The sequence below is a fragment of the Monopterus albus genome, unplaced genomic scaffold (assembly GCF_001952655.1).
Source record: "Monopterus albus unplaced genomic scaffold, M_albus_1.0 scaffold211.1, whole genome shotgun sequence".
Classification (NCBI taxonomy): domain Eukaryota; kingdom Metazoa; phylum Chordata; class Actinopteri; order Synbranchiformes; family Synbranchidae; genus Monopterus; species Monopterus albus.
This window is the reverse complement of record NW_018128091.1, coordinates 141600-154844: the sequence shown is the minus strand read 5'-3', so window position 1 is coordinate 154844 and position 13245 is coordinate 141600. Positions and strand designations below refer to the sequence as shown.

Here is a 13245-nt window from a genome sequence, read left to right as displayed (position 1 = left end):
CCCCCGCCCCCTCCACCAAGCCCCCCCCCAGCCATTCCCCCGCCGACCGCAGCCTGCACGAGCACCACAGCCAGCTCCTCGTCAGCTGCAGCCTCCACATGCTCCTCAGACAGATCTCCAGCTGCCACGTCCTTCGTCTCAGCCAGCTCTCCAGCTGCCACATCCTTCTTCTGAGCCAGACCCCCAGCTGCAGCAGCCCTCATCTCCTCCAGTTCCTGTTCTTGTCTCCGGGCGGGTCGATTGGTGCACCGATGCCGCCTCATCTCCTCCAGTTCATGTTCCTGTCTCTGGGCAGGTCGGCCAGTGCACCGACGCCGCCTCCCCTTCAGGCCCTGTCTCCGGGCGGGTTGGCCGGTGTGCCGATGCCGCCTCTCCTTCAGTTCCTGTCTCCAGGCGGGTTGGCTGGTGCGTCGTCACCGCATCCAGTCCTGTTTCCGAGTGGGTCGGCGACGACGCCACTCCCTTGCTCCCAGCCTTCGAGTGGGTCGGCAACGACGCCATTCCCTTGCTTCCAGCTCTCAAGAGGTTCGCCGATGGTGCCGCCCTGCTTCCAGATCCCGAGGGGTTCGCCGACGGCACCGCCTTGCTTCCAGCTCCCGAGGGGTTCGCCGACGACCTGCTTCTAGCTTCGAAGGGGGTCGTCGTCATCTCGGCCCCTGCCTCTGTTTCCACCCTCAGAGCTGCACCTGAGGTACTGCAGTTCAGTACCTCATCGGTCCTGCTCCAGCAGCCACCACGGCCAGCGTCCCAAACGGGTGCTCCAGCAGCCGCCACAGCCCCAGTCCCTGCCATTCTCAGCCTGGCGCAGGGGTCGTCCTCCCACACGACCGCTACGCTCCCAAGACTGGCACCAGGGTCATCCTCCCAAATGGCCGCTCTTCACTGTTTTGACCACCTGCTTTGCAGCTTTAAGTTTCTACCTGTAGGTTGGAATAAGATGGACCATACAGTGATCAGAGTCCGAGGGCTGCGTGGGGGACAGAGCGATAGGCGTCTTTTATTGCTGTGTAGTAGTGGTCCAGTGTAATTTTGTCCCTGGTGGGACAGGTGACGTGCTGTCTGTATTTGGGCAGTTTGTGGCTGAAATTTGCTCTGTTCAAGTCCCATAGAACAATGAGTGGAGAGTCAGGATGTTCTAGCTCCACGCTAGTCATCAGTTTTGCCAGGAGCTGTAATGTGCTAGCGTGGGCCTGTGGCTTTAAATAGGCACCCACCAGTATGAAGCGTGAAAATTCTCGGGTAGAATAGAAGGGTTTGCAGTTGAGATAGAAGGGTTTGCAGTTGAACACTGAAATTTGAAGTAAAAGTTGCTTATTTGAATTTCTTTTTTGAAAAGAATTTTAATGAATATTTCATTTTGTCTTACAGGTGCCCTGCTGTCCGACACTTCTCTTGTCCCTATGTTTAACAGGACTTCTATCTTTCTTGTCCCACACTCTGTTTTTTGGAATTTTGGACAGCTTGATGAATTTTGAAACACTTTGATGAACCTATTTCTTGGAACACATTTATTGGTGCCCTTGTTTATGGACAATCAGGTTAGTGGTACCTGGTCTGCCTTTTTTTTTTTATTAATCTGAGAGTCTCTCTTCTATCCCGCTCTATCTGTCCTGTCTTCTGATAAATCTAATTGGCAGCAAACACCGTCTAATTCTATATTTTGCTAATTGGTTATACATTTGAAAGTATTGTACTTGCAAAAAACATTGATTAGTAATAGAATATTGTTTATTAAGCAGAATTTTCCCCCACATTTTATTTAAAAAATTTGAAAATATTTAATTTGACCTTTTTTCAGTCATAGATCATCCATTTGTTATGGTTGAGTCACCCTCACCAGGAGGGGGAGGGAGAACTGAGGTAGGACTCAATGTGCAAACCCAGGTGCTAGTGAAAAAAGGTGGTTTATTAAGAAATGCAAACAAAGTAACTGAGTACAAAGTACAAAGTATAAAGTACAATAACCAGGGTAGGGCAGTGTGGCTATTAAAATGAACAGCAATTATGCAAAAAAACATAAAAAATATCATAAAGCTATTTACAGTATGAATAACTGAAGAGTTGCTGAATAGTTATTAGTTGAAATGGTGTTTTTAGCTGAAGGTATGCTGAAGATATTAAGATGTGAAACTTTTTCCCATTCATTTGAATGGGGCAAAGTTAGCTGAAAAAAGGCTAAATTAATTAAAAAGTATAAGTGTTACAAAGAAGAAAAATACAAGCAAGCATGTCCTTAAAAAGCTGAACATTTTGATACCTGAATGGCTTTTGTAGCTGAAAGTATGCTGAAGAAATTTGGTGACAAAAAACAGATGGAAGAACCCAGAATAATACAAAATAAATTCCAGGATAACATAGTGTGGCTGCTTCACAGCATCCACATAATAAAGAACAGGAAAACATGGTGTGAATGCTGAATCAGCATCCACACTATTGTGTTAATTCAACACTGTGTTAATTTAACAAAGTAAAAAATAAAATAAAATCAGTTAAATTAACACTTTATTTAAAACTATCCTGATATGATTATGGAGAAAAATGTTTGACCAATGACAAACAAATCTTCACTTAAGTTCTGTAGCTAAGTTGATCAAAAAATGGCTCTATCATCAGATTAACTGCAGAGATACCTTATCTTAACAGCTGATAAAACAAGCAATATTGTAACTTTTTGTAAATGTATCTTTAAAGCAGTCTCTTAGGATTCATTTAATATTATTTCCTCATCCATCGGTCTATCTACATAATACTGAACCTCAGCTCCTCCCACAAGTGTCCTGCAGTGTAGTCACCACTTTCAGTGATATCAAACTGTTTCAACATAACATACACAGCGCACACTGCGTCTCCAGCTACATCTCTTCAACATCCCTGTAAAGTAGTCAAGAGCTGATAAGAAAACTCACAAGAACCAAACGACACATAAAAGCTCAAGTGGTGCTTTTATTGCTCACTTTCACATAACACACAAAAACAGTCAAGATCTTTTTTTGCCACAATTTCCCAGATAATGTAAAAGCAAACAGGTTTGTTTCTCTTGCTTTTGTTTTGAGTTTAACTGCCTCTAAAGCTTAGTTGAGTATCACAGTCTTGCAGCACAAATGTCCCAAAATGACATTTTTATATAATAAAAGGAAAAAGATGAACAAAGAGACAAATCATGACTAGTAGGTAAAATCATTCAGCCAAATGAATCTCATCTATTTTTCTAAAATGGACTGTTTGGGCTGAGCACATCCTGTCTATAGAATGTTTCAATTTTAAGCAATACATTTAGTGTGTATTCCACAATATGCTAAAATGTAAAGTAGGTATTTTTGAAACACAGTTTGACTCCATATTCCTTATGAATCAGCAGAATTGTACATGACACTTTGGGTTTCTGGTACCCAGGCCTGAATTGCCTTGTGGAACAAAACCCAACAGCAGCAGTGGTCTAACACTAATATCTTCTTTTTATTTTGGTTTAACATAACCACCAATGACCTGAGCAAAGTCAAACACTGGAACTTGTTTACAAGGCTTTGGTCCCTAAGGGGCAGCAAAAAAACTGAGATATATGTTATCTTCTACATTTTTCGATTGGTTAAAATAGTGGATTTAAGGTAATTTTAGTCAAAGGAGGAACAAATTACAATACAGTGTTTCGTCTGTCTAGTCAAAACCCACATATATTTTTAAAGGTGTGTCCAGACTGATCATGCAGCAAATTTTAGGTGTGTAATATTCACTGTAGAATACCCAGTACTGAGCAAAACACAAATTCTCCCTATTCAGTTTCTATGAGATTTGGTCTTTTTCAGGTGTTGTGTGATAGCTGGCAGCACTGAACTGACCATCACTTGGACCTAATGCAATTTCAGGGGTTTGACAAAAAGAAGAAAACAAAACACCCCACCCAGAAAAAGTGATGTAGTGGTGGCAGAAATCTCTTGTGTAGGATGATATAGTAATGCAGAGTCACATCCATCCATCCATCCATCCATTTTCTTCCGCTTATCCGGGACCGGGTCGCGGGGGCAGCAGTCTAAGCAAAGTCACATAAACTGCTGAAATCATAGAAGGCATGTGGAAATGTAGGAAAAGCACAGATGTAAATAATTAAACCAATGATGGCTGAATTCCACGAGGCTGCTCCAGTTTTAGGCTGCTTTTGTGAAGGGCACTGACGCCATTGTTAACACTATTAGTAACACCTGTGCTGTTAAACCTTTTCTGAAGCTATAGATCTCTATTTACTGAGCATACAGAGATGACAAAAGGTCACAAAACTGTAGAAAGAACTGTAATTCCTGGAAGTTTAAAGGCCAGTCTTAAACCTTTACACCACATGGCTAGTGTGTATGTTTGCTAGTCGGTGACACCATGTTACTTGTTTGTGGTGAGGAACAGACTACAAAAACACTTGTATTGAATAACGCAAGGCAGATATTTGCATAATGTTCACTCTGAACTCTCTGTATAAAGTAATTTTGTGTAGAAATACGAATGCAACATAACTGAAGAGTATACAGTATATCCCCTTATTCAGCAACACTGACTACAATCTCTTCTTGAAGATAAGCATCATGTACGTACAATTAAAAAATAGCTCTTTAACAAGTTCATGATAGTAGAAAAATAGTTTTTGCCTTCATATGCTAAATAAGGTTTTTAACACCCACAGGAATGTTAGGAAAAGCAGAGATGTAAATAAATCACCTATAAATAACCTTTAGAGGTTTAACTGTTAACTTGTAGAGTGACTCAGTCCTGTAACAAACACTAGCACACAGTGCCAGACCAGCAGGGTGAGAGCATCTCAGACTCACCAGAGCATAAGGCTGTGAAGGCGTCAGAGGAAAATAAACTAAGTGCCAGACTGTGTGGGAGATGACAGAGGACTTGTTCTTGAGACACTTCACAGAATACAGCACAGTGAAGAAAGCTTTCCAAGTCAGAGAAATCTGAGACAATAAAGAACAAATTAGGCTTACATCTGTGGGAAAGGTGCCAAATTAAAAATTTGGCACAAATTTGAGAAGCGGTTTTGCTTTGAGCCTTTCTCATCATAAACCTGTTCATTAAGAAGCTTCGGTGTTTCTCATAACCACACCTCTTAAATATATAACACCATTAACCCTGATCATCTTCAGTGTCAAGTTTCACCATAGTTGGGTGAACTCAACCTCCACCCAAACCACTGTTAAGGTTTAATCATTTTTAGCTACACAGTACCATGCTTTCAGTTCACTGACAATAGAAACAATGATCGCTTCCAAAAAAAAGTGCATTTGAGACTTTCTCTTCCTGCACTTGTAAAAAAGGGGAATGAAAAAACCCTCATATAAATAAAGTCTAATTACCAAAGGTGACACAGTTTGCCACAAATACTCAAAATATTTTTAGTTTAGTTTAAATATTCTCATAAAACAATGATCTTGTTTAAAAAGTTTACAAGATACAATTTGTATCAACAAAGCAAGGTGTCATCTGGCTACTAAATGTGATAACCAGGCAAGAGCTTGAGCTGTACAAACAGTTCCTCAGACAACACAACACTCTCACTGGTGGAGAAACTGATTTAAAAAATCATGATCTCAATCACCAAATTCAGCTATAAGTGTTCACAGTATAAGAATTGAAAGTACTTCCAAAGAGATCAGACAAAATGTAAGTAGTTAAAAATGTATGGAATTATATTATGAATTATAATAATCTCTGCAGAACTATGAGAAATGTTACTATATTCTGACATTTTACAGATTTAATGATGAATTGCCTAATCAAAAAAAAATCATTTCTCTATAGGCCTGCCAAAATTAAACTACTTATGCTGGCCTATTGTTGCTTACGTAGGGCCAATAGTTTGATGGTCATGACAAAGTTAAAATGGGTTTTTAAATCTGACATATTCTCTTTATCAAGCCTCTTTGTTTTAATGTGACCAATGAGATTATTAATGCATCTGACAAAAGTTTGTAGAACCAAAAACTACTCTATCTACTGTATGTGTGTTCTCACTGCTGTCTGGCAACCTACTCTGTACTCTGTGAGAAGATTTAAATTTCTCTCTTGCCATTCTTTTCCCGACTTGTACTGCAAAGCTGTGTATTTAAGAGAAGGGTACAAAGGAGTTATACCCTATGTGGGGCAGCTAAACCTTCTCTAGCGGCAGCACCACTAATAAAGGAGACCCCATGTCTCATGTACTACAGACATTCACACATTTAAAGTAATAAATTAACACATTTTATATTAAAATAATACCAACCATCTTCATTCTCCCTAAATATTTCAGGGGACCATGCGCTCAACAGCCAACTTGATATGATTCATTCAGATTTCTGATAGAGTTTAAAGTCAGAAAAGAACAGAGGGTGTGTTTAAAAAAAATCAGTACTGAAAGTTTGACTAACTGTGACTGACATCCCACCAGAGGAAATCAGCTAAAGTGAACAACAGCTTGGGGTTTTTAAATGAAGTTTTTACTTTCTTCTCTTGTGGGTGCCGCTTTAGTTTCACTCCCCTATGGGGGAAAATCCACAAAATCTCACCACAGCATCTGAACTGCCACCTGTCCGAATAGAGCATTAAACACATCAGGGATGTATCTGCAAATGTGTTAGTTAAATTTTATCATTGGTGCTGTTCTTTTACATACATCACATCATCTCAGTTACTGAACAATAGAGATGAAAAGTACAAATCTGAACTGTACTCATACCCTGATATGATTGCCCCCCACCCATCCAAAAAAGAAAAAGAAAACCAAAACAAAGCTGAGGAGAAACACAGTAACAAAAGTGCCCAAAACAAAATAATGTTAAAATATGTGAATAACTTAAAATCTACCAAATAAATACATTTAAAGTGAACAGTCACCCTAAGCACTGGTGTCTTGACTCATAACCACAAATAGTTCAGACATGCACTTTGAACCCCAGCCTTCCCTGATCTTATGTTAAGTGCTAGAATAGCCGGCCTATGTGCCATATAGAAAAATATGGCAATTTTGGGATTTCTCTTTACAATAATACCATTAAAATTAACGAGAACACTTCCCTGCAGTTAAAATTAGAAGCCCATTATCAGCTTGAGGAGCTTTGTAGCTTTTGCATTTGACTTGTGTATGTATGACCTGACTTTAACAATTAAGATGGTTCCAGGGGATAAACCAGCAGAAGTGAGCCCAGTACACTTTAAGCTGTAACGTCATGCTGTGATTTCTCCATCAAAATTGTAGCTGCAAGCTTCTGAGCATCCATCACATGAGGGTTCCTGTTCATCACCACCTTCACCAGATCTGGAGGGAAGATGCCACACAAGTTAACAAACATCCTCTTCCTGAGGTCCTGGTATTGACCCAAGGCAGGGGGTTCCTGGTGCTGGAGCAGTGAGGGTAGGTGGCTTTTGTGGGTAGTGATGGGTGGAAGGGGCACCTGCGATGGGTGACTTGATGTTGAAAGGCCACGTGGTGATGAAAGGGCTTGCCTGCCCCAGGGAGAGTGCCAGGCCTTGTCAAGGACTTCTGGGGGGTTTGGAAAGGTAAACATATCATAGCAAGCCTTAGGGGACTGCTGGTGATGGGGCTCCCAGTTTATTTGATGCTGTAGCTGTTGCTTTTGGCTGGGAAAATTTCTTCTGGAATGAAGTGGTGACCCATCATACACTCTGGAGTCCAAACGCCCACCTTCCTGCCAAAGGGAGCTCATCAGATTACGGCTGAAGGGGAAGCTCTGAGAATGTGAGTGAGCAGTTGATGTTTGGGGTGGACATGGTGGGAGAGCTGGGAAATCTCCTGGGAAGCTGCTCAGGGCTGGATACTTAAGATGAGGTGGGATGTAGGCTGAAAGGGTCTTGAGGGGACGTGGAGATGCATGAGAGGTAACAGAAGAGGGAGGGTTTTCCAAGCTAAAACCATGCTGTGCCTGCAACACTTGGGGAGCAGGACAGCCATAAGTAGCATGCTGGCCCAGGCCAGGTGGGATACGGTTAGCAGGATGGGTGTACTGACTGGAACAGTGATGATGGTGGTGTTGGTGCCATGTGGGGCCATCGTCTAACAAGGGGTCAGGGGAGAAAGAGTCGGAGCTTACACTGCCCTCACTGTTACAGTCTGATGGCAGTGATCCAGCTTGCAGATCAGCTGGCAGGAAGCATTCAGGGCTCCGCGGCACTACTAGACTGAGGCTTGAGTAGGTTTTCACCAGTGAGCTGTAGCCCAGCTCTGGAGACTCACATCTGTTATAAGTGTTGGTTTGACTGGGTCTAGAGGCTCCAGCAACTCTGGAACTGCCTCCACCACTTCCCCAAGGGTGCTCCCATTGATCCAGGCCTCCTAATAAAGGTGGGCCCCCTGGAGCAGGAGGCCCTAGAAAGCCACTGCTGCTTTTGCTGTTGCTTCCCCTACGTCCTTCCACTCTGGAGCGGACCTGAAGCCTGTCCTCCTGGAGATCCATGACAGAGCTCTGAGGACTGCACTTGGATTGTTGCTTTCGAGTTCCCTGGTCTGGCTCAGCCTCTGCTGTTCCTTCTGGTTGACCAGAACTATGGCTCTTCACCATCACAGCATCTTCCAGCAAGTTTCCGGAAGCTACTGATGAAATTTTGGCACTTGCACGGAGCTCATCAGCCACAGCACGCTGGGGCTGGCTGCCCCTTTCAGGGTGATAAAACTTACACTTGTGGCCATATGTGCACTTCTTCCCTAAAAGAAGGAAAAATGTATTTCTCATCAGTGCTTTGGAGTGAAAATATTTTCTAACATCATGTTTAGGTGATAGTATTTCTGTTTTGTCATAATTATTATAAATTATAGTTATATTATAATATATTTTAATTAAAATAATAATTAATGTTATAATTATCTATCATAATTTACTTAAATAAAGCCATGCTCTCTAGCTTAAAAACAAAGTAGCTGAACATACAGTACATAAGGCTATTTTTGTTTTACTTTAAAAATCCAGGAAACTGAAAAAAAAAAACTGATGATGAAATGATGCTGTGCAGTACAAAGTCTTACACCCCTTGAAAGGAAGGATCAAATTGACAAACATTTATTTTTTTTTATTAATCTAGAAAGATGGTCCAATGACAGGAACAGAAATAAGTTTACATTTTTACCATAAGGACATGGCTGCTTCCTGTGCTCAGGAATAACAGGCCTCTTCCTCAGAAAGTTCTCCAGACTGGGTCCGTGGCGTCCCAGTGGGTCATCTGGTGGCATGAACCTAAATACATAGTTAATAGATTAAAAAATTTCATTTTCCTAAATTATGGTACTTAAAAAACAGACAACTTGAAATTGTCTTTTTTTTAATTCTGCTTCACTGAGGATTTGATAACGGACAGCACCAACAGAGATTAAGAGGTTTTAAACAGACAAAGCAGCAGCAGAAGCTGCTTAGACTCGCAACACCATTATTATAACAGTAAGTAATAAAGATCAAAAGAGGAGTGAGGAGGAAATGGAAGCGTCTGACAAGTAAATAGAAAGTCCTCAGATAGTTTCCCTTCAAAAATGCATTTTGGAAAAATTAGAGGGACACAAGTGCTCTTTAGTGGTTGGACTAGGTGTTGGAGACCTAAACAGGACATAAAGTCAAGTTGAGTTTAATGGCTTTAGTAGCTTTTGAATGTAATGCAGAGCAGCAAAGCTTCCTGCACCTTCCTTTCTGGTATTTAATATACAAAACAGATGCCACATCCTCTTCAGTAATGTTTTTTATTATTTTGGTATAGTGAATTACGACAGGAAAATGGCATGTGCAGTAGATTTTCTAAAGAATTAACAGTTTTCTCTTTCCTTAACTCCAACAGAATTAATTCTCTTTTGGCATCAGTAGCTTACTTGTCATTTACAAAGGAGTACATCAGCAGGCGCTCGTCAATGAACTTCTTCCACTCTGGCTTCTCATTGGCTAGGTCACGGTAGTTGTCATTGGAAACAATGATGCCATCTGATTCATAGGCCAGTTTGACAATGAAGCGGTCATCGTAACAGACCACACGGTGTCCCTGCACACGGCGAGACGGAGTGAAGACCAGGATCTTCTCTTTTTCCAGTCGCCTTAGGATCTCTTGGTCTGAAGAAAGAGAGGGAATACAAGTAAACATATTGGTGTTAAAGAAGACACGAAATCTTTCCCAAAGGGTTTAGGCACACCCTTTTGCTCATCAGCAAAAGCTACAGTAGCCGTTACCTGTGATGAGAGCATAAGGTCGTGACTGCTCCTTTCTCCATGCAGGGACAAAAACGGTGATGTCTCGGTGGCCTCGCTCCAAGAACCAGTCTACAGCCAGCTGGATGCCTTGGCAGGAGAACACTTCTTTATTCCCATGACTGCAAAAAAGAAAGCATAAAGAAATGTTAGGGGTTCAATCAGTTCGGCATGTGTGAAATTATCATCAACACTGAAATCCTTATTATCAAAAACAAACTGTTCAACTTTACATATATCAGAACACCTATCCATCTGCTTTAATGCTTATCCTGTAAAGGGTCACAGGGGCTGGAGCCAATCCCTTCTGACACTGGACAAGAGGCAGCGTACACCTGGACAGGTCACCAGTTTATCAAAGGGCTGCCAACCATTCATACTCACATTCACACCTAGCATGCATGTCACTAAAACAAAACACCTGCAGAAACCCCATGCAGACAAAGGAGAACATGAAAACTCCATACAGAAAAGCCACAATAACCCATGAGGTTCAAACCTAGAAGCTTCTTATTGTGAGGCATCAATGCTAACCACTGCACCCCTATTACACCCCATATTAGAACATCTGTACTTAATATTGTCAAATGTCAATGTGATGTGATATTGTCAAATGTCAATGTCAAATTGTCAATGATCACATTTTACTTTATTTTTACATTTAAAGTTGCCCTTTCTGATGTGTATCCAGTGGAAAGTTGGATCTTGCAAAATGTGTAACTGCAGTCAGAATGAGAGGTGAGCTAACTTGAGTTGGTCTGTATTGTAAAGTGAGCTTAAAGCTTTAGACTGAATTTCACTGGGATATACTGTATCACTACATCGGTTTATGGTGCATGGCTAACCTGACCCAGAGATGTAAACAAATAATACATTTTCCAGATGGATTGCTTTAGTCATCATGTAAAATGTGGCTACATGTACACTATGTATAAGCAGAAAGCAGAACAGCAAAAACTGAAAAGCTTCTCTTACTCACCTCATGGCTACGTTGCTCCCATCCACCACAACAGGCCGAAGGTTTTCTTTGTCCTCCAGCAGCTGGGATGTACAAAGAAGCCGATGGAAGCCTAGAGAGGAAGAGGAGGAGGAGGCCAAAGAAGATGACACTGATGTGGAAGAAGACTGGGAGACTGCTTGCTGCTCCATCTCTGTCTTGGTTCCCAGTTTGACCAGCTCTCCCAGGATGTCATTGATGAGTGCGTCTGGGCCCAGTTTCCTCAGCACCAGCAACACCACCTCCTCAGAATAGCCTAACTTGAGAGCAAACTCCACCTTGTTGCGGCAGTCTGTGACGGAGACAGTGAGAGGCGAGGTTTCTGGCTGTGGGGGGTCTCCAGGGGGTTGATTTGATGCCAGGTCCAGCCTGACTGGCTGACAGACTGAAGAGGACTCTTGGTATTGGTAAGACTGATCTTGTTGAGGGTTTTGACATTCAGAGCCAGACCCATTCTGAAGCTTATCATCTTCACTGTCAGAGATGGCACTCTCTTCAGAGAAGTTGCTGCAAATACTGCTGCTACTATAGCTTGAATGAGTACTACAACCAGTACTACTGCGACCAGTACTGTTACTGCTGTTACTCAAGGTACCAGTTCTTACTTGCAAGACTCCTATATTCTCATCACCTGTCAGAGTGCTCAAGTCCACCTGCTGTTCAGCACCTTCCACATGAAGGTAGTCCAGATCCAGCCCCAGGCTGAGGATGTGGCCTGTCCCATCCTCCAGATGGTCCTTCAGGCCCATGAAGCCGTCTCATGCATCCAGCTCCAGGCCCTCCGTGACCTCCTGAGCACCTGGCTGACCCCACTGCTATCGTTGTGAGTTGACTGGATCTGGGAGACACATGAAGGGAGTGGTTACAATCCTGAGGACTGCATCAAAGTGAAAGCATGTAAATTGTTTTGAGTCTTAAATGTTCAGGAATGCAGAATGAAGCACAATTTGGTCACATTTTTAATTAAAAAAAATGTGGAACCCTTTTTGGCTTATTACTCCATGAAAGCCTTGCAAAAACCTACAGACAACCTCAGGAAAAATAAGTATATGCATCTGCGGCTACAGTATATGCATCACTTTCCTCAACCTGGAATACACTGTGACAAGACGACAAGCTCCACCGCCCTAAATTGCATATAGAAATCCCACTACAAGTGCATGAATCCCATTTTGATGCAAAACTAAACTTAAACCAGATTAAGAGGTCAGTTGAATAGTGGAACTCTACTTACTTGCTATTTGCATTTGAGCTACAATGAGACATTAAAAACATTAGATTAGGACACGTAATGCCAAAAAACTGACACTGATGTATATAATTACTGAACATCACAATCAATAATCATACTTTCTAGTAGGCAGACATGCTGGAACAGTCAAAAATTGAAATAAATAAATAAAGTCTGTTTTCTCAGAAACACGGATCATTAAGTTATTGATTTCTTTACAGAAGCTAAATAAGTCATAGATTTTTGACATATGCAGTTTTACTTAAATTATATTTAAATGATATTACTTCAGATTTTATTTTATAAGAGTACTGACAACTTTGAGATTTAAAAAAATTAAGTGTCATCTTTGCTTGTTGCCTGAGTATAAGATACTCTTTTTGGAAATCACACCATACTATAATTGATTAGCAAACATTTTCATATATACAGCAAGACTGTTACTTCAAGACAATTCTTTATTATATGTTGAGGTATTCATCCACCAAACCACATGATGATATTTAGCCACAGTAATATAACGTGTACATACATCAAGCTAAAGTACAAAAAAATACTGTGGTTCATTGCAGTTTAAATCAATACCAAACTGTAGCATTTAAAGTTATGCCTTACAAATAAAATAAAGTCAAGGTGTATAAAGGATGCAAGATTTTCAGTTGGCTCCTGTGCTAACAATTTGAAATAAAATACTAATGGTCCCTAAATCCTCCTTTTCTTCTCAGAGTGTGGTTCATTGGTTCTGTGGGTTGAAACAAAGGTCAACTATTGTTATGGGAAATGGGTTAGTGAACCCTTTTAAAAAAGCATGT

General features: G+C 41.3%; 1 protein-coding gene across 1 annotated transcript; it reads right to left on the bottom strand.

Annotated features, from left to right (window-relative positions):
* Nucleotides 1–7031: 7031 nt before the first annotated feature.
* Nucleotides 7032–12145, bottom strand: LOC109970966 (endoribonuclease ZC3H12A-like). Its single transcript, XM_020618933.1, has 5 exons — nucleotides 11185–12145; nucleotides 10188–10327; nucleotides 9836–10070; nucleotides 9109–9215; nucleotides 7032–8689 (listed from the first exon to the last, which is right to left on the bottom strand). The coding sequence occupies exons 1-5, from the start codon at nucleotides 11949–11951 to the stop codon at nucleotides 7182–7184; spliced, it is 2757 nt and encodes a 918-aa protein (XP_020474589.1). The 5' UTR covers nucleotides 11952–12145; the 3' UTR covers nucleotides 7032–7181.
* Nucleotides 12146–13245: the final 1100 nt, after the last annotated feature.

Excerpts from the sequence above, each read along its gene's own strand:
- LOC109970966 (XM_020618933.1), bottom strand. The coding sequence starts at position 11,951 with ATGGGCCTGAAGGACCATCTGGAGGATGGGACAGGCCACATCCTCAGC. Across the intron at positions 10,328-11,184 it reads GGGAGCAACGTAGCCATGAG|TCATGGGAATAAAGAAGTGT; the intron begins GTGAGTAAGAGA and ends TCTTTTTTGCAG. Across the intron at positions 8,690-9,108 it reads GAAGCAGCCATGTCCTTATG|GGAAGAAGTGCACATATGGC; the intron begins GTAAAAATGTAA and ends TCCTTCTTTTAG.